We start from the raw sequence: 26,008 nt of genomic DNA, 5'->3' as shown, positions 1-26,008 counted from the left end.
AGAGCGAGCATGTGTTTGCTTATGGATGTGGAGGCGGAGGACAGCCTCAGGAGTCATCCACCTCTTTTTGAGACAGCCTCTTACTGAGCTGCAGCTTGCTGATTAGGCTAGAAGTTACCTTAACAAAGTTTTGCATTTTGGGAGAATTTTTTTTCTCTTTTGAGACCGAATCTATGTAGCTCAGACTGGTTTTGAACACTTTCTTATCTGGATTAGATAGAACTAGCTGTAGATCAGGCTGACCTTGAATTCTCAGAGATCCACCTTCCTCTGCCTCGAAAGTCACAGCTGGGTCTGTCCTTGAATTCTTACTGCTTCAGTTTCTCTGTGGCATGGGCACCATGCCCTGACTCTAAATCCTTAATTACTGTGCCCCCTGAAAAAAAAGCCTTAAGAACTGAGGGAATTGAGGGGTCAGGGGAGATGTTCAGTTAGGTGCCCAGTGTACAAGTGTGATGGTGTAAGTTTGATTCATGTCAGCACCCATCTAAAAATGTTGAGCATACTGCTGCATGTCTCTAACCTTAGCAGTGGTTGGAGGGAGAGACAGGAAAGTCCATGGAGCTCAGTGACCAGCCAGCATAGCTGAATTGATGAGTTCCAGGTTCAGTAAGAGACTGTCTCAAAAAATAAGGCGGAGGAGAGCGACTCAACAAAATCATCAGTGTGGGTCTATGTTCTTTATGCGCACGCCTGTGCATGTGCACATTCACCTGCACACATATGCACACCCCATACATGTGCATACCAACATATAAACACAAGAAATAAAAGTACATACCACCAGGCAAAAAAATAAAAATATTATGTTTTAATTAGAATTAGAAAAGCAATTTAATAATATAGGGGACTCTAAAAGCTTTGGGGAGATAATATCTCTTTTTGTAGATATATCTCTTTTGTAGAAATATGTATATAAACTATGTTGGTAAATTTAAAATATGGCAGTAAATATTAAAGCTTAATTTAACCTTTTCTTTTTGTTTGTTTGTTTTTTTATTAGATATTTTATTTACACTTCAGATGCCATCCCCTATCCCCATTCCCCCCCCTTAGAAAACCCCTATCCCATGCCCCCTTTTCCTTTTTGCATTTATACATTTTTTTAAAAATAATGTTAATCATAAGCGTTATAAGTTTGGAATTGTTCAATCAGAGGTGTAACCCACTGACCAACCTAGATATAACAACTATCTTTGACTGGTAGAGATACATGAATATCTGCCTCCCTGTCTCCCTCCTCTTACTCTCTTTCATCACCTAGCTTCTCCTATCCTTCTCCTCCTCTTCTTACTCCTTTTCTTCCTCTCAGTACTCCTCCTACCTTAGCTCCTCCTACACATCACCCTTCCTGTTAAAATGAAACTTTTCTCTCAAAATACAATTAGAGCATAATTATGCCAATTTGTACCAGTGAGGTACAAGATAGTCCTAATACCCAGTCCATCATTTTGTTGACTAACCAGCACCTCTGTCATCTATCCTAACTAAAACATTTAGTTCTGAACCTGGCTTTAGGATGAATGTCAGCTGACGACCATCCACTCAAATCTTTTCTCTTACAGTAAATAGTAGTTTTCAACCCCGTCAGAAATCCAGAATGACTGAGTTAACTATAATTGTGGGAAGCACAAAGCATAGCTTCTAAAACTTAGCCTATTTATAGAGACCTCTGAACACCTGAAAAGCCCCTATACTACCAAACGTTGGAGCATCAAATCTTCAGCCTTCTGGCCCAGAATCATCTGACAGACCTTGGTGATGCAGGATTATTAAGGACTGATTACTCTGTCTAGGCAGATATAATCAGTCGACTATTCTGCATGTGTGTCCTTTTCTGGACAGTAATTTGTCTGTAGATGAAGAGAGGCAATTCTTGCCTAGTGGCTGTTACCACACAACTGGAGTAATTCCAAGGATGCTCATTTTCTTCTTAGAATCCACGACAGGAAGCTGTCAGGAGCAGACAGGTCTCTAATCAATATGAACATTAATATATAAATATTTGTAGCATCAGTTCTATGGACTTCTGATGTTTTGAAAACCAACTATCCATGTAAGGTAACCTGGACTGTTTTCTGTTAACTCCTCTCAGCTATTTCTAAGTAAAATATGGAAAACACCCTAACAATAAACTCAAAAATATGAATTTGCTATAGCCCCTTAACTCATACGTTAACTGTCCCAAATCAGTTAAAAAAGGGCTGAGTCTAGGCATTGTATTCCTAAATGTGTTATACAGGCACAATGCCCATGAGTTTATCAATATTCATCTCATTTTTATATTAATAAGAGGCTTGTACCAATGAAAACCTTAAATTTGAGATCAAAGTAAATTTTGTACCATTTAAGAATTTATAACTTCATCTTGATAATAATTATACAGATTTCTACCAGTAGGTTATGGCTATGCAGTAAGTCCTAGCTAATCCCCCCTGTTCCAACAAAACCACTACTTGTCCCTAGAAAGACAGACCATTATTAACCACATTAGTCCCCAAGCTCAGGGAATAGGGGCGCTGACTCTTCTTTAACTTCTTCAAGCTGATTAAGGGCGAATTTAACCTTTTCTTAAAATTTTGTACTTGTTTTAAAACAAGGTCTTGTTATGTAGTCTTAGCGAGCCTCAACTTTACAATTCTGTCTTGGCTTCTCTCACGCTGGAGTTCGAGGCATGTGCCTAGCTTCAGTTTCAGTTATTTGATTTAGAATAATAACTAACAAAATATAAATTTCCCTCTTGTGTACGTATGTCTATAAAATTTTCCAAAATTCTGAAATATTTTAAATACGGAGAAACGTTTTTTAGAAGATGGACGCGTCAGATTATTTGCAGTGACATTAGGTCTAGAGGGATGGAAGCGCCGTCTGTCTGTGTGATGAGTGCTGCAGGGTATGGAGGTGTCTTGTCTTAATGGGGCCGGCTACTCCAGTGTTAGGGGTACCTTTCTTGTTTTCCTGAGTGTGGAATTGCTTAGTCCTCTAGGGCACAGAGGCACCTTGTTAATCTTCTCTACTGAGCACTTGAATTCCCTTTAGGTTGAAGTTTCCTTGTGCTTGTTACCTTTCACTTGCTTTTCTGGTTTGTAATATCTCTTTTCCATGAAAGAAAAAATAGTATGTAGTTTCAGAAAATTGTTGAATTAATTCACATTTTGTGGGATTACCTGTTAAGTGTCAAGTAGTATTCTAGACACTAGATAAACATAACCTTTTATGCTCTCCTATTTCAGTGCTCTTAAAACCATTAATGAGTCCTGCTGTTACGTAACTCAGCTTGGTTTAGTTTTAGTTACAATTCTGAGACAAGGGAACCCAAACCACACAAGTTGTCTGGGAACATGAGAGCAGGTCATTGCAGAAGACAAGATGCATTTGTTTTGCTGATTTGTTTCTGCTGAGTCAGCGAATCACTCCTGCAGATCCTTCAGCAGTGTTTGCACAGAGCTGCTAACACAAGCCCCTCCTACTAGCATTTCTGCATAGCAGGCTTAGACTACTCAGGAAGCTATGGGGAAAGGAGAAGAAGGGTCACTTTGTTTGCTACCCTTTGAATGAAACAGTGCCCTTCTGCTGTCTAGTGGTGTAAGAGTCTTGAAGGATTAAGAGATGAAGAAAGGGAAAAAAAACAGATTGGACTTAGAGTGTGAGGGTCCTCTGAGAGGGTGAGCACTGCAGGGGGCCAGAAAACCTACGCTTAACCTTTCAAGTATTTGACACATTTGACAGAAGTCAGATGCAAGTTAGAGACCCTGTATGTGTACGCTGAAGTCATTGTTTTGCAGGTAACTCGAACATACAACTTCTTTGAAATGCTTCACTGCCAGGTTCTACACATGGCTGACTTGTTTATAGCTGTCTGTAAAATTGTTTTTAAGTGATGCCTCTACTAATATGGTAACTAAAAGCTGTGGTTAACTAAAATCATTTATTCTGAAAGTTTCAGGGATTCTAAGATTTGTTTTCTTATTCTTCGTCTATTACTACTGTGACTGCTACTGCTACTACTTGCGCTTTCTAAAGGATCACAAAATGATATGACCTCAGTGATGAGACCTTCTCTTTCTTTTTAACTTGGTCCATTTTCCCAGATTACTAAGCCCTATTTTTTTTTTTTTTAAACAGTGGAGTTGGTGCTCTGGTGGGTCTGTGAATATTTGGCAAACACCATAGCAGTCTGCAGTTACTAAACATCAAAGACTATGGGGGAGATTTCCAGATGGTATTCTCATTTACATGGTGTATGGCACACAGTATAGAGGTCTGTTCGATCAGAGCAGATGCAAGAAAATCTAAGTAAAAGGCCTGGCTCTATCTGAGTAAAGCGTGCCACTGTTACTTGAGGAAGGAGCTCGTGTTAGTACTCCGACCACGAGCTGTATTCTCAGAACACCATATTTTCATTGGTATTTTTGTAGGCTGCTTGTCACTGCAGTAACATTCACACAGCAGTAACATGCAGTGCTTTACTGTTTCTCTGCAACACACTTGTATTTATTGGAGATGCTTGTTTGGCCTTACATTCTTTCTCTCTTCTCTCTTTCTCTCTCCTCTATCTCTCTCTCTTCTCTCTCTCTGTCTCTGTCTGTCTGTCTGTCTTTGTCTCTCATTAGAAAAAAGTCCAAGTTTCTATTCTTTTTCATACATATGTATATGAATATATACAAGTGAATATCCATTGATTTTTTTTTTCTTCTATCAATCATTATTCCTCATTATAAGAACATTCATGGACAGACGGAGTGTCTGTTGAGTTACTCATGTATTTAGTGTATGTGTTCCTGTCCATCGTGACTGTCAAGAAACAGTAGCATCACAAGAGGCTGCAGCAGCAATACTATGGACTGGGTATTTAAAATACAGGGTATGCATGCTTGCATTTCTAAAGGCTGGTGGAAGCTCCAAGTCAACACACTGCAGTCAGTGCCTGGTGGGGACCCAGTTCCTGCTCACAGACGGCCATTTTTTGTCCTCACATGGCAGAAGGGGATCCAGGCTCTCTGGGGTTTCTTTATCCTATTCTAGTCCTATTCATAAGGGAGACTGGCAGTCACCTCCCAAAGATTCTACCTCCGTATGACACTGCCTAAAAGGCAGTGATTTCCACAAGTCAATTAGGGAGTGTCCACAAACATCCTAGCCACTGAACCAACCGTCATACACGTCAGCACTTAACAATAGGCCCAAAGAAACAGCAGCCCGGTCTTGGAATAGAACCCTCCTAGGATTCAGTGTTTGCACTGGGAATCCTCTAGAGAGTACTCCTTATCTCAGTCTACCAGGTAGTTCTCTTTATTAATGACCGTTGGGCTTCTTTGCATTGACACCCCATAGTGTGTGCCAACACATCCCTTTGGTCCATCTGGTTTTTCTATCAACTCTTATTTCTATTTTATTTGCTTGTTCTGGAGTTTTATAGCCGTTTACAATCACTGTTGCTTTATACTGAGTTTACATAAAGTTGATAGTATGACGTAGGTGATGAGTCTAGAAAGGCTTGAGAGGCACGAGCACTCGGGACAGTCTTGATAGGAGGAGAAGCAGGGAAGGATTCCCTTTCTAGAAGTTAGAACGTAATTACATAAATTCCCCCTTCCCATCCTTCCTTGTACCCTCTCAAAATTATGACCTCTTTTTAAAGTGTAATTCTCTGTCCCTCTGTCTGTGTCTGTGTCTCTCTCTCTCTCTCTTTCTCTCTCTCTCTCTCTCTCTCTCTCTCTCTCTCTCTCTCTCTCTCTCACACACACACACACACACACACACACACACACACACACACACACACAGAGTACATTTAGCATCCCTTTTATCTATGTGACTTCACAGCTGACTATTAGCTATTTAGGTAACCAACTGGGGGCTCATCCCTGGGGAGGAATGTTTCTCCTCCTACCAATATTCCTTAGTTACTCGTAGCTCTTTGTCTGTGATGGAGTCTTGTGAGATGCCCCCTTATATATTAGCATGTCCGTTGGCGGCACACTTCTTCAGGTCTTGTTTAGGCAGCTATACGGTTGTCAAGGTATCAAGAATGAAACTTCCTTGTCTTTTTAGGAGACAGAATTCACAGAATTTTGTCTGGTCCCCTGGCTCTGACTGTCTTTCCTCCCCTTTTCCTGCTGTTCCCTGAGCCTTAGGTGCAGGAGTTGTGTTACCCAGATGGGGCTGGGTACTCTGAGATCACTTGTTCTCTGCATTTGACTGGCTTCTGAAATGATCCCTCTGTTGTGAAGGGAAGTTTCTTTGGTAAGTGGTAAGAACTACACTTACCTCTGGGTAGAAGGATAAATATTTAGAATGCAGTTAGGAATTGTGATGGTTAGTAAAGTTACAGTTGTAGGTTATCTATAAGGTCCATGACCTCACTATCCCCTGGTCATTGGCTTGGTTTCTAGTATTAAATATGACTTCTTTCCAGTTAAGTGGGCCTTAAATCCAACTACAGAGCTAATTACTGACCAGGTTTGTGTGACAAGGTCCCCTTAGGGATATCATACCATGACGGTCACTGTTACGGTTTATAACTGTTACAGCTGGGTATGACTATTGCTTGCTTCCCTTCCTTGGAAGCTTACACAGCACCTTCCAATACCTTTCAAGTCAGATCCAGCTTGAGTCTACTGGGTTTTATGTCTGAGGTATAAGGTGTCAAGAACATTCTTAATAAAGATGCCATACATAGAAGAATATAAACATGGTGCATTTGGGCTTTCGGGAGGAATTAGCATAACCAGGATTGCATAAGGATGGTAGGAGATAACCTGAGATGGAGAGTTGGATCAGGTCCCTGGGAGTCCTGCAGTTTATTTACTGACCTAGTTTAGAGTTGGAAGTGCAGCAGGTGTCAGCTGACCTACTTCTACTCACACTTAAAAATAGAGAACTCTTTATTTTTATATTTTCTAACATCAGTGATTGCATCTTTCATTTTTGTGTGCACATGCATGTAGTATATGTGCTGTATGTACATGTGTGTTTGTGTATGTGTGTGGATTTGCATTGCACATGTGTGCATCTGCATGGGGAGGCCAGAGGTAGAGGAGGTGTGTTTCTTGATCACTTTCAAGCTTATTTTTTTGATATATGGTCGCTCATTGACAGCAGAGCTTACTGACTGACTGGTCAGCTGGAGGCTTGCCTGTCTCCCCTCCCCTTGCCCCAGGCTAGACTCTGTGTGAGTGCTGGGCGGCACAGCTCAGGTCCTGGTGTGTGCACAGCGCACACTTTATTGGCTGAGTTTTCTATCTCCCAGGCCTCTCGTTTTGTGCTTTTAGGCCGTTTGCTCCTGTCCCTTCTCCACTCTCATCGTAGTATCTCATGTAGATAAGGGAGCAGATGGTTAGTGCACAGTTGGCTGGCTGTGCTTCCAGCAGCGTTCGATCGTGTGCTCCCAGGGATCTGTGTGCTTGTGCGCTGTTTTGTCTTCTCCAAATCCTTGTTTTCCTCTTTGTCCTAGGACTTGGCTTTTACTCTGGAAGAGAGACAGCAGCTGAACATTCATGGACTGTTGCCGCCCAGCATCATCAGCCAGGAGATCCAGGTCCTTAGAGTAATTAAGAATTTTGAGCGTCTGAACTCTGACTTTGACAGGTATCACATTTATGAATGTTTTTCTCTTATGGAACTCTCCTGTTGTCTTTTGTAAAGAAAGTTGAGCTATTATGTGATTTGAAATGGATAGTTAACTTTGAGGAGAAATGTCCATATTTACTTAATATATGTTATTTAGTTTTATGTAAACATAAGCATTCTTAACAAAAGAAGGAAGACAGAGCCATAAAAATTGCTGTCTTCATTTCTTTTTTAAAAATATTTATTTATTTATTTTTATTTATATGAGTACACTGTAGCTGTCTTCGGACACACACCAGAAGAGTGCATTGGATCCCATTACAGATGGTTGTGAGCCACCATGTGGTTGCTGGGACGTTTGGAAGGGTAGTTAAGGGTGCTCTTAACCGCTGAGCCATCTCTCCAGCCCACTGGCTTCATTTCTAAAACTGATCATTGGTCATGGCTGGTGTTTATAGCTGCCCTCTTCTGGTAGAGTGGTGCCTGAACAGTCTGGGCCTTGGTAGTGCTCCCTACCTGGGTGTGAGTTTCCATGCACAGTACAGCAGGGTGGGATCTGATGGCAAGAAGGGGCAGCCATACTTATCAAGTAAGTTCCTCTGAAGGAAACTTCTGTGGGAACTGTAATTTCCTCCTGAGGACAGCTTTCCCAGTGACTTAGCTGCCCTCTGCTGATGTCACTTCTTGAATTTCCCAGCACCTTTCCAATCAGCACTTTGAAGGAGACCAAGTTTTCTGCACACATTCACACACTTAAGTTCACACACGGAAACCAGTCTGAAGGGACTAGTTTTGTTATCGAACACAGTTTTTCCAAGATTTTTCAGTTTTACAAAGTAGTTTGAATTTTATTGAAGGTTACAGGTAATATAAAAAGGATTATGTGTTGTGGAAAGTTAACTAGGCGAGAAATGCCTCTACCCAGAGAAAGGCCATTAACAAATGATGGTGCATTCATACAATCACCACACCCAGGAAGCAGAGGCAGGTGGATCGCTGTAAGTTCCATGCCAGCCTGGTCTAAAGTGAGTCCGAGGCCGGCCAGGACTGCATAGTGAGACTGTCTCAAAAAAAGAAAGGAGGAAAGAAAGAAGGAGCCATTAGCTTTCCTAAGTTAGTGGTTAAACTCTACTGTGATATTTTCATCTCTTTAAGTATAAAATATAGACTACATCTGTCCAAATACTAAACGGAATTGTTACTTCAGCAATAACAGTAATGTTTGAATGATAATAATCAAATTTGTGCATCCTCATTTTTTGAGATCTTGAGCGCTTTTGGTATGTATATATTTGTGTATGTGTGCACATGTATGTATATGTCTGTGTGCATGCACATGCATGCAATTGTGGAGGCCAGGAGTTGATATTGGCTCTCTTTCTCTATAGTTCTCCACCTTATTTTCTGAGGCAGAGTCTCTCCCTGAACCCAGAGCACATTGATTGATTAAGCTACTGAGCTCTGGGGTCCACTTGTCTGTAACCCTGCACTGGGTTAGAGATGTGGGCCACTGAGCGCAAGTTTTGTGCTGACTCCAGAAATTCAAATTCAAGATCCTCCTGTTTGCATGTCAGGCTCTTATTCCCATGAAACCAGCTCTCTAGCCCCTTGAAAGATATTTCTAAAATTTTTTGCTATTTTTTTGTAAGACAGGGTCTCACTATGTAAGCAATCTGTTCTCATATTCAATCTTGCCTGAGTTGCCTGCGTATTAGGGTTAGAGGCACTTGCCACCATGTCTGACCTGATTGTACGTGCTTTCTACTTGACTAAAGATGTGTTGGATTCTTGGTGGAAATTAGATTTCTAATAACCACTTTGACTGTTGGATACAGATCTAACTGTGTCTCCTTTCCTCAGGTATCTTCTGTTAATGGATCTGCAAGACAGAAATGAGAAGCTCTTTTACAGTGTGCTCATGTCTAATGTTGAAAAGTTCATGCCTATCGTTTATACTCCCACTGTGGGCCTTGCGTGCCAGCAATACAGTTTGGTATTCCGGAAGCCAAGGTATGAAACTTTTATTTTAATTACAGTTTGCATTTTATCTTTTTGTAAATTTTTAAAATTTTGTAATTGATGTGAGTTGTATTAATCTATTATACAGAACATTTGTAAATCTAAATTGAGCTAATTAATGTGTGTATTATCAGTTATATTTGATGATAATTTAAGCCAATTAAAATATATTATCCTCAGTGCTTTTTGGCAAGAACACTGAAACCAGTCTGCTAGCAATTCCAAGAATCTAGTGTGTTGGAACATGGAGGGGTGGCTCACACTGCTCTTCAGAGGACCTGAGTTTGAGTTCAGTACTCAGCACCCACACTGAGGAGCTCACAGCTGCCTGTTATTTCAGTGCCTGGGGTTCAACACTCTCTTCTGGCTTCTTTGGGCAGAACAACTGCATTCATGTTCATATAAACATTTATACTTAAATCTGAAGTATTTAAGTAATTAAATAATTTAAATATGTTTTCATTATCTGTAGTCACTGTGGTACACAGTAGGTCTTTATAATTCCTTCTTATCTAGTTGAAATTCTGCATTATTTGTCATGCATCTCTGAATTGTGCAATGAATCTTCTAGCCCCTGCTAACTACTATTCTGTTGTTTGCGTTATCAGTTTGACTATATCAGTGAGATACAACGTGGTACCTCCCTTTTTGGGTTTGGAACATTTCACTTAATACAGTGTCTTCCAGGTTCACCCAGGTTTTATAGTAACAGTATACACTCCTTTTTTAAGGCTGAATAATATGCCATTGTGTGTGTGTCTTCATTAACTCATTTCTTACAGAAATTAAGTCTGATTCTGTATGGTTCATACCCTAGCCTACATGTTGCTCATCATTTGAAGGATAGCCATTTTCACAGGGGTCAAGTGATAGCTTCACCAAGCCAACTCAACCCGTAATGGGTGACCAATTATGGAAGCTGGAACTTGGGAAAGGAGAAGCTTAGTGAATCTGGTCAGTCTGGGAACTTCCTAAAGCTATGAAATTGTTCACTTCCTGTCTTAATGTCTTAGCCACTTCCTGCAGGATTAACTGTTTCAACTCCCCACCTAACATCCTGTGTCTTAAACTTCTTTCAAAATGTGAGGTTTTTATTCTTAGACAATGCCACTCTATAACACTCCTCTAGCACTGTCAACTGCTAATAGCTCCTAAGTAAGGGGTGGGGTCAGGGAAGACCTCAACCTATGTATTTCATGGAATTTTTCTTGTAAAGCTTCTAATATTTTAGCTTGCACATTATATATGCTACTATTATATCTGTTTAAAATTTGACAGTAATGAAGAGTTTCAGTGCTGATTGTTGAAAAGATCCAGTTATTAGGATTTCTAGGTTTTGCTTTATTTTTGCCCAGAAAATCTTTTTTTTTTTTTTTTTTCAGTGCCTAGAGTTGAACCCAGGGCCTTACGTATGTTAAACAAGTTCTTCTACCCTCACCCCTCCTGGAAAAATTTTTGTGGGGAGTGTGGGGGTAGTTGAGACAGGGTCAGTGTAGCCTGGCTGTCATAGGAGTAACTATGTGGAACAGGCTGGCCTGGAACTTATAGAACCCATCTGCCTCCCTGGTGCTGGGACTTGTGGCACCATCCCTAGCCTTCTGGAAAGTTCTTAATGAAATGTATATAAGAAACTATTAGGTGAACTACAGTAAAACACTTAAATGCCCTTGCTACATTAGTGTTTATATATCAGTTTCCTGCAGAATTCCAAAACATTCTTGGAGTAGTCATTATCAACAGTAACTGCACTTCTTAATTTGTTATTAGGAAGTATATGTGGTAAATACAGACGCCATTATTACCTAGGTTTGACCCCATCTCTAGATGGTTACATTTATGAGTCTAAAGGTTGTTCACTTAAATGAAAAGACAGTCTGAATATATCCAGAATCTCAGGATGAGGCTGGCCTTTTCAATTGAACTTGACTTGTGAAATAGCAATAAGAAAAAAAGCTTAAATAATACTTTAAAAACTAATCCCTGAGACTGACATTCCTTCAACCAAATAATGTTTCTGTTACATAATGGGGAATATAACTGTATTAACCATTAATGAATGGTTAATGAATTAGAACTGTCATATCGTTGAAATGTGTTGTAGAGGTGTATAATGCTAATTTTACTTAAGTTAGAACTACTTTAGTAGTTCAGGAACTGACTGTAAAGCAGCATGGATGGTTTCCTGGCCAGTGTGAATAAGTGCAGGCATATGCTCAGCCTTTGAAATAATTGGTCTTACGGGCCCCATGACCATCACTGTGAAAGGCCTTGCCTCTTCACGCCTTACCTGGGACTGAGGTGTGATCAGTTATGTTTAGAGAAGGCAGCTTCAGCGTCTTGTGGCCACCTCAGTAGTTTATCATTAGTCTACTTTCTACTGAGACAGCAAAATGTAAACCTCCAGGCAGCCCAGTGCCCACAGGTCCTGAGGCTCCTGTCAGAGGCAGCTGAAGCTGGCTTTTAGAAAATGGGCCAGATGAGTATTTATGGGAAGTGTCATTCTGGATTCAGGTATTGCTGGCTAGCAGAGCTGCCCAGGTGAGCCAAGGCTGTGCTTATTTGAATTTGTTTTTTTTTTTTTTTAAATTAATTTATGTATAAGTACACTGTAGCTGTCCTCAAACACACCAGAAGAGGGCATCAGATCTTATTACAGATGGTTGTGAGCCACCATGTGGTCATTGGGAATTGAACTCAGGACCTCTGGAAGAGCAGTCAGTGCTCTTAACTGCTGAGCCATCTCTCCATCCCCAAATTTGCTTTTTTAAAAATTAAACCACATTAGAATGGTCAGACACAAGCTGACTGCGGTGGTGGCACACACCTTTAATCTCACTGCTTGGGAGGCAGAGGCAGGTGGATCTCTGCGTGAAGCCAGCCTTGTCCACCCAGTGAGTTCTAGGTCAGCAAGAGAGACATAGTGAGAGCCTGTAAAAGTAAAATGAACCATATTGAGGTGACTTTGAACTTTAGAGATTTAAATGTCAAATCACTGAGTTTGTTTTGAATGCTCTCAGCAGAGTGATATGATTGTTACATGCTGATAAACGTTTGCCACTCCTGTGTCGGCACCACTGGTCTTTACTGATACAGGTTCTTAGCACTCCCATCCATTTGGTTTGTTACCTTTAAAATAAGCTCAGAATTGCACTGGTCATGATTTTGTTTTTTGTTGTTTGCATTGGTCGTGCTTTAAGGTTTTAGAAAGAGAGCGCTATGGTGAATGTTCTTCAGAGATCTGAAACAAACTAGAGGGAGCTGGTTTTTAATTGTTGCTTCAGTGGACTTTTGAGCGATTCTTTCGAAGAAGCTTCTTGTCACTGACAGTGAAGATCCAGGCAGGGATGATCTCAGGAATCACAAGTTCAGATCATTCTTTTCCTGAGCAAGACTCAAAAAAAAAAAAAAAAAAAGCGCTGCATTTGTGAAAATGAGTGTGTGTGACACTGTGACATTTACTAAATATGAGTGAGGTCAAGTCTCTACCACCATAGCTACTAGGAATTCAGTGTGTGCCCAGAAGGAGTTTAGAATTACAAAGTATTTTCTCTCTTAAGCATTGCTGTAATTAGGAAAAATGTGGAGAATGGAAAAAATGCAGACATGATTCAAACATCAGTTCTTTACATCAAGATCTAACAGTCAGCCAGATTTATGCATAGACTATAAATCTCGTTGGCAAGGCAGTGAGAATTATCTTCTACTGTAAAAGGCCTTTAGAAATGCAAAGTAACAGCTCACCGAGTCTCCGTTCCCCTCCATTCCATCTAGAGACTGCACATGTGGAAAACTTGAGTGGAAATTTAAATTTCAGATCCAAAAATAATTTTGCTACAGTCTGTGTGGCACATACAGGTGTCTTGATTTAAGTTTGTGTGTAACATATGGAGAATTCAGAAATAGTTTGCCAAGTTTAATCTCAGGTAGACACACACATTTAGTTACTTTCTCATTTACAAGAATGCATATGTTATAAATGAGAATTTAGTATGACATGAAAACTTTAGTTTTCATTACTAAAAATAAAAAGTAAATTGAAAAGAGGCAGTGATTCTTAGACCATTTTGTATCTTACCTTCTCATGCCTGGAATACTACATTTATTAGATAACCATATTTTTGATGGATTACTAACATATTGGGCTCTGTTCCAAAGAAGGTGACTGTAGTAGTAACAGTTCATCTGAGAGTTAGAGGAAGAAAGAGACCCAAGCCTACAGGACTTAAGTCTTCACTTACCCCCAAGTCTTTTGTATAGGAGGCAGCATTCCTTTCCACAGGATAGTCATAGAATATAGAACTGCAGTTGCTGGATGGAAATTCTTGCAGGGATATGGTACTTTCCAGAGCTTTTCTGACTGGTGTTGAAATACACTTTCCCACCTTCAAAACTTCAGACATAGTTGAGTGGCTTGGGATAATTATTGATGATACCTGCTCTGAATGAGATGCTAGCAGTGGGCTTATGTTGAACTATTGAATTCTAAGGTCACTTTTTCATTTATTTTGTGCTGAATTTATTCTGATGCCAGAAGTTTCTGTTTCTTCCTTTTCTTCTGTGCAGCCTCTGCTTCTGGCTTAGGAGCTGTTTGTGTTCTTGCTCAGTGAGGACCATGTCAAGATGGTTCATGTGTGGGTTAATCTGACTGTGAGCTCTGATGCACTTTGTGTGGCTTGTTTGTTAACCTGGAAATGATCAGTGATGAGAGAACTTACATCTCAACCTATAAGCTCAGTGTTGCTCTCTGCATGTGCAGCCACTCTGTTTTGTCTAGCTCCACTGTCTGGCCTAGGTACATGTAGTGACTCTTTCACTGCACATCAGGGCAGCACACGGCAGTGCAGCGCCCACCAGTGCAGGGCACACCTTGCTTCTTTAAAGTGACATATTTGAGATAACTTGTTAGCTTTTTTGATTTTTTTTTTTTTTGTTTTTTGTTTTTTTTTTTTTTTTTTTTTTGTTTTTGGTTTTTCGAGACAGGGTTTCTCTGTGTAGCCCTGGCTATCCTGGAACTCACACTGTAGACCAGGCTGGCCTCGAACTCAGAAATCTGCCTGCTTCTGCCTCTCAAGTGCTGGGATTAAAGGCTTGCATCACTTTTCAAAAGTGCAGCTTTTTGAATATGCATACCCCTTCTGGTCTGGGCGTGTCGCACGTGTTCTTAGTGAACACAAAGATTTGAATCTCTTGATTTGCATGATCATCTCTGGCCACTTTCATGAAGAGAGATGGTCAGTCTTTGTTTAAAATTCTGTGCATGTTTTAAAAAGTGACTTACAAATCAGTACTTTCAAAGATTTGGAACCTCTTGTGAAGTAACCTCGGGTAAGTAATGGTGAAGGGCTGGGTGTCATGGTGCACACCTTTAATCCCAGTACTCAGGAGGCAGAGGCAGGTGGATCTTAATTCAAGGCCAGCGTCTTCTACAGACTGAGTTTTAGGGCAGCCAAGGCTGGGAGTAAGTGGCAGCACCAGAGCTGCTGAAGAGCCAGGGAGGGGCTGTTCAGTGAAGCCTGAAGTCAGCCTGTGGCACATGTTTCTCCTCATCAGGGACAGTTTCTCGATTCCCTAGCTGGATTTTTAACCCCTTGTAATGACCCAGCATTATGGAGAGTAATTTAAGGCCTATGTAATGTTAATCTTACTTAAAAATGACTTTTGTAGCTGGCTGTGTTGGTGCACACTTTTAATCCCTGCAGGCAGATCTCTGTGAATTCAAGGCCAGCTGACCTCTGTAAATTCAAGGACAGTCTAGCCTTGTCTACATAGTGAGTTCCAGGATAGCCGTGGCTATGTAGAGAGACCCTGTCACAAACCAAATCAAACCGAACAGAACCAAAACCAAACCAAACTGAGCCTAACTGAACCAAAACAAGCAAGCAAACAAAATGACCTTTGTAGAAACATCTAGAATGGTGCTAGCCAAGTTGACACATGAATTAGCTATCATATCCTCCCCAAACAATGTTGAGCCTACTTATTTTGGACTAAGTTTTATTCTACCTTGGGTCTAAGTTCTTCAGAGAAGCTTTTTGGATGTTTCATTAGGTACTACTTTCAAAAGTTAAAGCGATGTGTTTGATAATGAGCATTATTCTACAAGTCTTCCTAGGGCTTATCATATTTGCTTCCCCAAACAGCAGAATTCTAATAGGTATTTCATGAGAATGTTACTCTACTATTGTTTCATTTATTTTTATGCTAATCAGTTAATTACTTTTGTGCGTGTTCGAGCTACTGTGTATCCGTGCATAAGAGAACAGCTTATATGAGCTGGTTCTCTCCTTTTCCATGTGGATCAGGTTGTCAGGTTTGGCAGCCACCACTCCAGCCCTGTCTTCTTTTCTAAGGTTTTAACTTTTAATGACAGTAGTTTGATATTTAAACCCAGTTTTATGAATTGTCAAATAACATTTTCTAGCACTCAGTTTCCTGCAAAGTTCTCACTGTTCGCTCCCAGCTCCGCCACGTCTTCAGAAGTCTTTTGTGGGCTCTCTGTGTTCGTTATTTCTTCCCTCCTGTCCTGTACCAGGAATCCCATGAGCATGTCCTATGTATTAGGCACTTTGTTAGGCACTGACTCATCAGAATCTATTTCTTGTCCTTGTGAACGAGAGTTAACCTATAATCCCCAAGTGAACAAAGAGGTACATGACTGTTATAAAGGAAATAAGACAGTGAGAGTAACAAGGGGTTCCCTTTTTATGATGCATAGTTTCTATATGCAGGATGAGGTGACAGTTTGTAAAATACAAAAGAAAACAAAAGGGGCCGAGGCCAAGCAAATTGTATTGTTAGAAGCTCTGGCATGGAGCAGGGTGGCACAGTAGGCAAGAGGCAAAGGCCGGGCTGTGGACCGGTTTCTTTGTAGTCCTTTGTCCTGTTGCAAGCTACTGAGCAATTTGAGACTGGGGACAGTGGCCTCCAATTAGTTTTAGATGATTGCTCTGACTTCCATTTGGACAAAAGGCTGGGGTGGAACAGATAGTCCAGTGAGACTTGCAGTTCTGACTGCCTGCATCACTTAATGGCTTTGAATAGACTTAATCCGCTTAGGCTTTGGAGTAAGGAGATCAAGTAAGGCTGCAAACTCACACAGTTGCCAACAATGGCAGTTTGTTGATAGTCTTTAGTTCTACTGTGGTGGCCTTAAGTAGGTGAGGTGACACAGATATATAACACTGTTATATTTATACTCTCAGTACCTCAGATAAGGTCAGAGGCTCTGCTGGATTTAAGAAGTCTGAGTTTGTCGAGCCCGTCCCCTTCTGATCTTGTTCTCTGTTCACCACACAACTCATCCTGAGCCAAGGAAGAGTCAGCTAGGCACTAAATCTTCTCCACTTCATTTCTGTGCACCTATTTTAAATTTAAATATTATTGCTATGGGTGTGGAACACTGTAGTCACCTTCTGAACCTTCTGCTCTGAGTTTAGCTTCAGCTGGTTTTGGCTGGCTATTCTCAGTCATAAGAATGTAAACGCTCTGTAGCCTTATTCTCCAAATCCCTGATGAATTCATTGGCTCAACATTTTATTTTCATGAGCTAAATCTAATTAATGTATGTTCCTTGTCAATAAAATACATTTCTTTCTTAATCTGTACAACTGAGTCTGGTGATCCACTCCACCCACACAAATATCAGTGTTCTGCAGGTTTTATTCAGGGACGTGGTCTCCATTCTGTACATTCTCTTACTCACTTGTAACCTAAGAACTTCCCAGTGAGCGTCTCTACCCCGGCTCACCTGTGGTCACTGCTCATGTTCCAGCTGTTAGTAGCTCCTCTTCCACAGCACCTCTTCCACGGCACACAACGACCTACAGCTACCCAGCCCCAGGCCAATATCCCTAACCTGAAGGACTCAGAGTTCCTAAATTATACTGTGTAATATTGTCTACTAAACAATTGTTCCCTAAACACCAGAGAAGTAGTCATGATCTCCCTTTTCTGTTCTGTATCTTGTCGGGTTTGTCACTTATCTGTGAGATCGATTCATTACCCAGTCCCTGTTGCCAGTCTTTTAGATTAGGCCCTTTTCATTTCTTCTCTGAATTTCTGCATCTCCATCCTATCAGGAGTACTTTCCTCAAAAAGGTATGCCTAATTATGTCATCCCCTAGACTAACACGACTGACTCTGTTTCCCCATGACAAAAGCCGAGCTCTTAGTGTGAGGCCGAAGGGTTTCTGTGTCCCTGGATCACTCTGCCTGCTCTACCTTTTTGTTTTTACCATTATCTTCCTTCTTCCTCTCCGGTTCCCCACACCTAGTTGAGCACCCGTCAACTTGGGACCTTTACCATCTGAATAGCATTACTATTCAAAATTGTGGTAACTAATTTTTTTCCTGTCAATCCGTGTTGGCCTTTCTGCCCCGAGTGGTGGCGCTCACCCTTCCCCACACCCTCGAATGCACTGGGACTGGCACTGCCTTCATTTAGTGCATAGAACATGAGTAAAATTACCAAAGGGCGTATGCTGAAAACCTGAAAAGACTTGGCCTGAGTCCCTGTTGTGCTTCTTGTTAACTCTGTGATCTTGGGTTTATTATATTATAGACCCTGGTCTTTAGTTTCCTTGCCTGTAAATGAGTGTCCTTAGTCTGTTCCCCTCGAAGCTGCCTTTCCATGGGAGGTGTGTTGCAGGACTTAGAAAATGTTTCACCTGAAGTTCTTATGAACTTATAGTTCCTAAATGTCAAATTCTTTTTATTAAACAGAATTTGTTTTTCTAACAGCAGTTGTAACCAGAGCATAACTATTTGTGTTGATATAAAATGTAGTTAATAAAATATAGGAAAATAGGAGCACCATGAACCATTGGCTAGGAGTATAGTTTTAGGACCAGAAGGCTTTTTAAAAACTATGCAAGTACAAATTCTGTTTTATAAACTTACTAACTAGGCTGGGAAGATGGTTCGGTGGGTGGCACTTGTCACACAAGCTTGACAATTTGACCCCAGAACCAATGTAAAAGCTATCCTTAGTAGTCAAGTATATGTAATCTGATGTATCTCTATGGGGAGATGGGAGGCAGAGGCAGGAGAATCACCAGAAGTTCTTGTGGGGTCTAGTCTGGGTTAAGCAACAGCAAAGGGACCCTGTTTTGAGCCAGGTGGAAAGATGAGGTTCCACTCCTGAAGGATCCACTCTGACCTCCACATGTAGGCTTCATGCAGGGAGCTCCCCAGCAATGGACACACCCATGCACCCATGCATGCATGCAGAGAGAGAGAGCAAGAGAGTGCTTTATAAGTGTTGTCACCTGCTCTCATGTCCCTCACACTCTGTTACTACCTCCTCCAAGTCCTTTTCCCACACTAACATATCTTTGTTCTGTGACCCACTGAGATGTCTCTGTGAGGTGGGTTTAGAGTTACTCCTTGCAGTACAGTGGGCTCCTCAGAGGTCTATTCTCACTTCAACCAAACTTAAAAAACTACTAATGGGTTCCTGGTGGTAGTACAGATTTGAACTTGTGAAGGACAAGGATGGTCAGTTGGTTTATGGAACAGGGTTGTGATGGTCAGTCAGCAATAACAGTGACCCCCCAGAAAATCCTTTGGAAAAGTGGCCTCACATTAGAGGCTTGTCAGGTTTGTCCATGTGATTTATATTTATATATTGCAGTGTCTACCATCTCCCTTCTTTTTATTAGATGAATCTTTTTCCTTTTCAAAGGAAAATACAGGGGGAAGAAACCCCACAAACAAAATACAACCAAAACAAAACCAAAGGCTTTCCCATTTGGGTTAATAAGGGCCTGTTTCCATAATTATCAGCACATGTACATGGATTTCTGTCAATTGTCTGAAACATTAGAAAAGGAAGTGAGACTTACTGATGGAGTGTTGAGTTTAGATCAATTATCTTTTAGGAACACAGTCACAAAGCAAAGATCAGCAAAAGGAATTTTTAAAGTAAAGGCACAGAGTTAAGACTGTTGGGTTCATGCCATTCTATACTTTGAAATGATCCTGAAAACAAAGCTGCAACTCTGAAGCACTTGCGCCCTGAGGATGCTACTTGTCCCGTGAATGCATGAGTGTAGGTGTGGCGTAAATGTCAGCAGCCTACAGCAGGGGCAGCAGGACTGATGAAAGTTGCTACCTTGTTTCTGAGATTCCCGAAGATTTGGAAGTTGGAATCATGAGCCAGTGTGGGCAGGTTTCATGTGAACATTGGGGCAGATCCTAATGAGCTAATTAGCGGTGGAGCTCAAGTATAATTTTACTGTAGCCTTTTCCACTGTCTTTATTTATTTATTTATTTATTTATTTATTTATTTATTTAATGTATTTGAGTACACTGTAGCTGTCTTCAGACACACCAGAAGAGGGCTTTGGATCCCATTACAGATGGTTGTGAGCCACCATGTGGTTGCTGGGAGTTGAACTCAGGACCTTTGGAAGAGCAGTCAGTGCTGTTAACCTCTGAGCCATGTCTCCAGCCTGCCCACTGTCCTTTCTTATCTAGAGAACCTTTTGCTTTCTGCATAAAAATAGTGGCACTGCTCTGATGGAAACCGCTGTACTTCCATCATTGTCTCTGCCATTTCCTGTCATGTTCCCATTCATAGTTTACGTCAATTCCGTAGCCATCGAGTGACTGAACGGTGGTTTTTTGTTTTGTTTTGTTTTGTGTGTGTGTGTGTTGCCAATAAATGTTAGATAGGATGTATGTGCTTTCCTTTGAAAGTGACAGTTACTTTTTTCTTCTGTATTTCCTTATTATTTGTAATTTTTCCAAGGAAACCTGAGCTGTCAGCATCAAAATGGCACCAAGTAAGAATGCCGTTTAGGTAGGATTTGGGAACTCAAACAGGAAGTGCCGGATGAGGATGAGTACCTGACAGGTAGTTGGTGCTTATACAATTGGTCTCATTTTTAGTATTGCCTCATACCTGTGGGTATTTTTATTTTTTTTCCATATGCTGTTATGCTTGAAATTTTTCAGTATGTGCTTTTTAATGGACTTACTTTTATTTTATGTATACTGGTATGTATACTTTCTTTTTTTTTTTCTTTTTTCTTTTATGTATACTGGTATGTATACTTTCTTTGTGTGTATGTAAGTGTACTGTGTACATACTGTTGAGTCAAAAGAGGAACATCAGATCTAGAACTGGAATTACAGACAGTTGTGAGCCATCCTGTGGATACTGGAAGCTGAATCTAGGTCTTCTGCAAGAGCAGCAAGTGCTTTTAATTCACTGAGTCATTTCTCTAACCCCACATTTCAGTATGTCTTATTAGATATTTATGGGGATTTTTGAGAGGGTATAGGAGAATATCATTAATAGTAGCCTCTCTCATGTCATAGGTCTCAAGTTGGGCCAATCATTGGCTGACTATTCCCCCAATTTCTGCTTCATCTTTATCCCTGCACATTTTGTAGGCAGGTTTTGTGGGTGGGTTGGTATCCCAGTCCCTCCTTTGGGTGGCTTTCCTGGTTATAGGAAGTGGCCATTTTAGTTCCATATCTCCTACTGCTAGGAGCCTTAGCTAGGGTCACTCTCATAGATTCCTGGGAGTTTTCCTTGTCCTAGGTTTTCTTGTCTCAGCCCAAGCTGCCCTGAGTTTGGGGGCCAGAAATGTCTCGGACCATTCTGTCAATGTTGAAACCCGTACTGCCAAAAGTCTTGGGGGCTAAATTGTTGGCTTGTACTACCCCAAGCTTTTCAGGTCTGCGGGTCGGGGTTCAGCAAGAGAAAGAGTGAGGTCGGACACGAGGAATGGAGAACAGACAGATTGTGATTCAATCCCGTCTATTCTTCAGTCTCTCTTCTTCTCTCCAAGTCCAAGTCTTGAGTTCCTAGTCCCTAGTGCCTCCAAGTTCCAAGTTCTTTCTCCAAGTGCTAAGTGCCTACTACCTAATAATCTTCCAAGTGCCTGATTCCTACTCCAAGTTGTTCTTTCTGAAGTGTCTGATTCTCTGTTCTGCCTCTCGCCTTTTATATGTCTCACTTCTAAGCCACGCCTCTAAGTCACGCCTTTAATCATGCCCTTAGGCCTTGTCTCTAAATCTGATCTCTAAGTCACGCCCTTAAGTTACACACCTTTAAGTCTCACACACCCAAGGGAAGATCCTGGGTATCTAAAGCAAGATGTTATCAGAGTGTGCTCAGCTGTTGCAGGCTAATGTAATCAAGTCTCTTATCAGGGTATATGGCTCAAGATGGCTGCAAGGATGATAGCCGCCTTCTGTCTGCTCCCCACATTTTCTAGCTTGTCCCAGAAATGCCCTCTGCGCACCCCCCCAAACCCCCCCCCTTCTCTCTACCTTTGTCCTTCTGGCACTGAATCCTCCTGTTCCCCTTCTGCCCCAGTCCCAGCCAGTTCTCTCCCTCCATACACTCCCAATGTCTATTTTATTTTCCCTTCTCAGTGAGAGTTGTGCATCCTCCCCTAGATCCTCCTTGTTACTTAGCCTCTTTGGGTCTGTGGATTATCACATGGTTATTCTGGATTGTATGACTGATATCCACTTATAAGTGAGTACATAACATGTGTCTTTTGAGGTCTGGGTTACCTCACTCAGGATGTCTTCTAGTTCTATCAATTTGCCTGCAAATTTTATGATGATCTTGTTTTTGGAGCTGTGTAATACTCTGTTGTGTAAATGAAACAACCACATTTCCTTTATCCATTCTTTGGTTCAGGGACATCTAGATTGTTTCCAACTCCTGACTCTTATGATTAAAGCTGTTGTGGACATAATTGAGCATGTGCACTTGTGGTATGATGGAGTATCTTTTGGGTATATGTCCAGGAATCTTATAACTGGGTCTTGAGGTAGAACTATTGTTAGTTTTCTGAAAAACTGCCAAATTGATTTCCAGAGTGGTTACACAAGTTTGCAGTCCTGTTCCCCTTTCTCCACATCCTTGCCAGCGTGTGCTGTCACTTGTGCTATTGATCTTCGACATTCTGACAGGTCTAAGATGGAATCTCACGGAGCACTTTCCTGATGGCTAAGGATGTTGAACATTTCTTTAAGTACTTCTCAGCCATTTGAAATTCTTCTGTCAAAAATTCTGTGTAGCTCTGTACCCCATTTTCCAATTGGGTTATTTGGTTTGTTGGTATGTAATTTCTTGAGTTCTTTATACATTTTGGATATCAGCCCTTTGTCAGATGTAGGATTGATGAAGATCTTTTCCCATTCTGTAGGCTGTTGTTTTGCCCTATTGCCAGTGTCCTTTGCCTTACAGAAGCTTTTTAGTTCCATGAGGTTCCATTTATTAATTGTTGATCTTAGTGCCTGAGCTATTGGTGTTCTGTTGAAGAACTTGTCTATTAGGAAAGCCTGTGTATCCAAGGCTATCCCCCACTTTTGCTTCTGTCAGATTTAGTGTATCTAGTTTTATGTTGAAGTCTTTGATCCACTTGGACTTGAGTTTTGTTAAGGGTGATAAATAATGATTTATTTGCATTCTATAAAGTTAGACCAACAACCTTTGTTGAAGATGCTTTCAGTTTTCTATTGTCTAGTTTGTCTTCTCTGTCAAAAATCATCTACTAAGTTCAATTTGGTTGTCCATATACTCATAGATGTTGGTCTGTCCAATGGAGCATCGGCTACCTACAGGGAACCACACTCTTAAAGAAAATTGACTCTTTTTTGTTTTTTGTTTTTGTTTGTTTGTTTGTCTTTGTTTTGTTTTGTTTGTTTTGTTTTTGTTTTTGTTTTTCGAGACAGGGTTTCTCTGTGTAGTCCTGGCTGTCCTGAAACACACTCTGTAGACCAGGCTAGCCTTGAACTCAGAGATCCACCTGCCTCTGCCTCCCAAGTACTGGAATTAAAGGCGTGCGCCACCACTGCCCGGCCTGAAAATTGACTCTTCATCTCCCAGAAGCCATCAATTGTCAATAGCCCCTCTGCTAAGAGTGGAGGCTTGTGAGTTCCTTACCCTTCACCCCTCAAGGCTCGAATGTTGACTGGTTTGATCTTATTCAGGCAGCCATAACTACCATGAGCCCCTGAGTGCAGTGTTCAGAAGATACTGTTTTGCTTCAGTCCTCTTGCGGCCCTAACCTTCTTTTCACTGTCTCCTCTATGATGGTTGCTGAGCCTGTAGGGAAGGGGTGTGATATAAATGTCCTGCAACACAAATACTTAATCCTCTTCACTTTGAGAAGTCCTGAGTTTCTGAGTTGCTCACTGTTATTGCACAGAAACTTCTCTGAGGATGTTTGAGAGCTACAGGAATCTATGGATGGAGCAATACCCACTTAGAGGATAGGTTGGTACTATGTTCATTGATCAAGAAAATAGTAGTAGGTTCATCTGTGGGTTCTGTGAGTTTCCCAACCATAAGTTCTTGGCCAGATTTACCGTACCAGACATGTGTTTCCTCTTGTGGAGTGGACTTTATTCGGAAAGTGGTTGGTTACCTCCATAACGTTTATGCTGATCTTTATTGTAACTCACAGGGTTCTCAGCTAAGTTACATTGTTGATTATTGATGATGGTGATGATGATGCCTACAACCTTCATAGTACCATCCAGTCCAGTATTATTGGCAGGGAGTAAGCTTCTTCTTGTTCAGTATCAACTTGATTTCTCGATACAGTGACCAAAGTGTGTGGTGAGACAGAGGTTCTTTATGTAGCCAGGCTGGTCTTATGAACAACATCCTTTCTCAATATATTAAAAATTGAATTCATTTATCTTTAATCTGTCATTTGTGATTGGAGATGTTTATTTTGTACCTAGAAGCTATAGATTGTTAAAAATAAGGCATACATGTATGCATGCATATCTAAAGTAATGGCAAGTGGGAAACTTATACATTATAAAAAGACAAACATCATTCCTATAAAGAATGCTTGCCATTTATAATTCACACTGATTGGTATAGCCTGTTGTGGTGGTATAAATGAGAATGGCCTCCATAGGCTAATATATTTACATGCTGTATCCCTAGCTAATGGAACTGTTTTGGGAAGGATTAGGTAATGTGGCTTTATTATAGGAAGTGTGTCACTATGGGGTGGGCTTTGAGGTGTCAAAAGCCCATGCCAGGCCCAGTCTCTCTCTCTGCCTCCAACTTGTGGATCAGATGGAAGCCTTCAGTTACTGCTCCAGCACCATGCCTGCCTGCCTGTTACCATGCTTCAACCATGATGGTAATGGACTAACTCTTTTCAACTGTAAGCATCCCCCAATTAAATGCTTTCTTTTATAACTTGCCTTGGTCCTGTTGTCTCTTCACAACACTAGAAAAGAAACTAAGATACCTATAGAATAATAAACCATTTTCTTAAATATTACTTGGTCTAGGCACAGTGGCACATATCTCTAATCTCAGCACTTGAGAGCTAGGAAGATTGCCATGAGCTCCAGTCCAGTCAGGGTGACGCTGCAAGACCTCATCTTAAACAAAGAAGACAATCCAAAGCAGCAAGGGAAAGACTGGCCTGTGAAGATGCTACTTGTTTAAAGAGAATTGACTTTTGGAAATAGAGAAGAGAGGCAATAGGAAGCCTGCCTTTGTCTAACATCCTTAGATAAAAATTATTTTTACCAAGCACCTCCCACTAAACTCCAGTCCATCTCTTTTATTTCTAAATCTTCTAAGACTGATGCCTGAAGCACTTAGACTCTTTGGTTACCTTTCTTCCAAAGGTGGTGTGATGTTGTAACCCGCACCTCTTTCCCAGTGTGTAGTTCTAAACATACTGGATGGTTCTCTGGTTGTCCAGTCACTGTTTTCAGTTCCTGGCTGTCACTGAGACTTTTCACAACAGGGGCAGCACTGAGATCTCCAGTTACCAATTGCATGGTCCCAGCCCTACAAGTAGGTTTGACTCTTACTTAGTTCTTGCTGTTCTTTTCTGGGGTTTTGCTTCAAAAACTGACTTTTCCTACCTAGGCTTTTGATACCTGTCCTTTTTTTAGAAGATGCTCCAAAATTGCACCCCTGGATCACATCTCCCGAAATGTTCTCTGTCGATTTTTGTTTTTGTCATACTTTACTTACCAGTAAGTCTGTCTTCCTTTTCTTTTCCTTAAGATTTAATTTTAGTTTTAGTTAGGGGTTTGCATGTGTGTTATGAGAGAGTATGTGCAAGAGAGTGCAGTACCCCAAGAAACCAGATGAGTGTGTCAGATCCCCTGCAGATTGAGTAAAAGGCACTAAGGAGCCAGCCACTCTGGTGCTGGGAAGCAACCAGGTCCTTTGTGAGAGCCGTGCATGCTCCTGACCTGTGAGCCACCTCTCCAGGGCGCATGCTCCTGACCTGTGAGCCACCTCTTCAGGGTTGTTTTCTTTATTCTTTCCATTACTCCATTTTTTGTAAGAAATACAAATTACTGACTTGTAGAGTTTCTAATCTAGTTGGAATCAACATTCAAGGAAGTGAACATTTTTGGGAGAGAGTGTTAAGTAGAGAGAAACAGCAAGTTTGTGCA

The 26,008-nt window shown here is 41.1% G+C and overlaps 1 protein-coding gene across 1 annotated transcript in view; it reads left to right on the top strand.

The window, feature by feature from the left end:
* The window catches only part of Me1 (malic enzyme 1), a 110,714-nt gene that overhangs the window by 9,209 nt on the left and 75,497 nt on the right, over positions 1-26,008 (top strand). Inside the window, exons 2-3 of the mRNA XM_034484066.2 lie at positions 7,457-7,590; positions 9,433-9,582. Of these exons, the coding sequence (XP_034339957.1) occupies positions 7,457-7,590; positions 9,433-9,582 (284 nt within the window). The remainder of the gene's footprint in view (positions 1-7,456; positions 7,591-9,432; positions 9,583-26,008) is intronic.

Source organism: Arvicanthis niloticus, chromosome 21 (genome assembly GCF_011762505.2).
Source record: "Arvicanthis niloticus isolate mArvNil1 chromosome 21, mArvNil1.pat.X, whole genome shotgun sequence".
Taxonomy (NCBI): Eukaryota; Metazoa; Chordata; class Mammalia; order Rodentia; family Muridae; genus Arvicanthis; species Arvicanthis niloticus.
The sequence above is the reverse complement of the archived record's forward strand: the minus strand, read 5'-3'. Positions and strand labels throughout refer to the sequence as shown.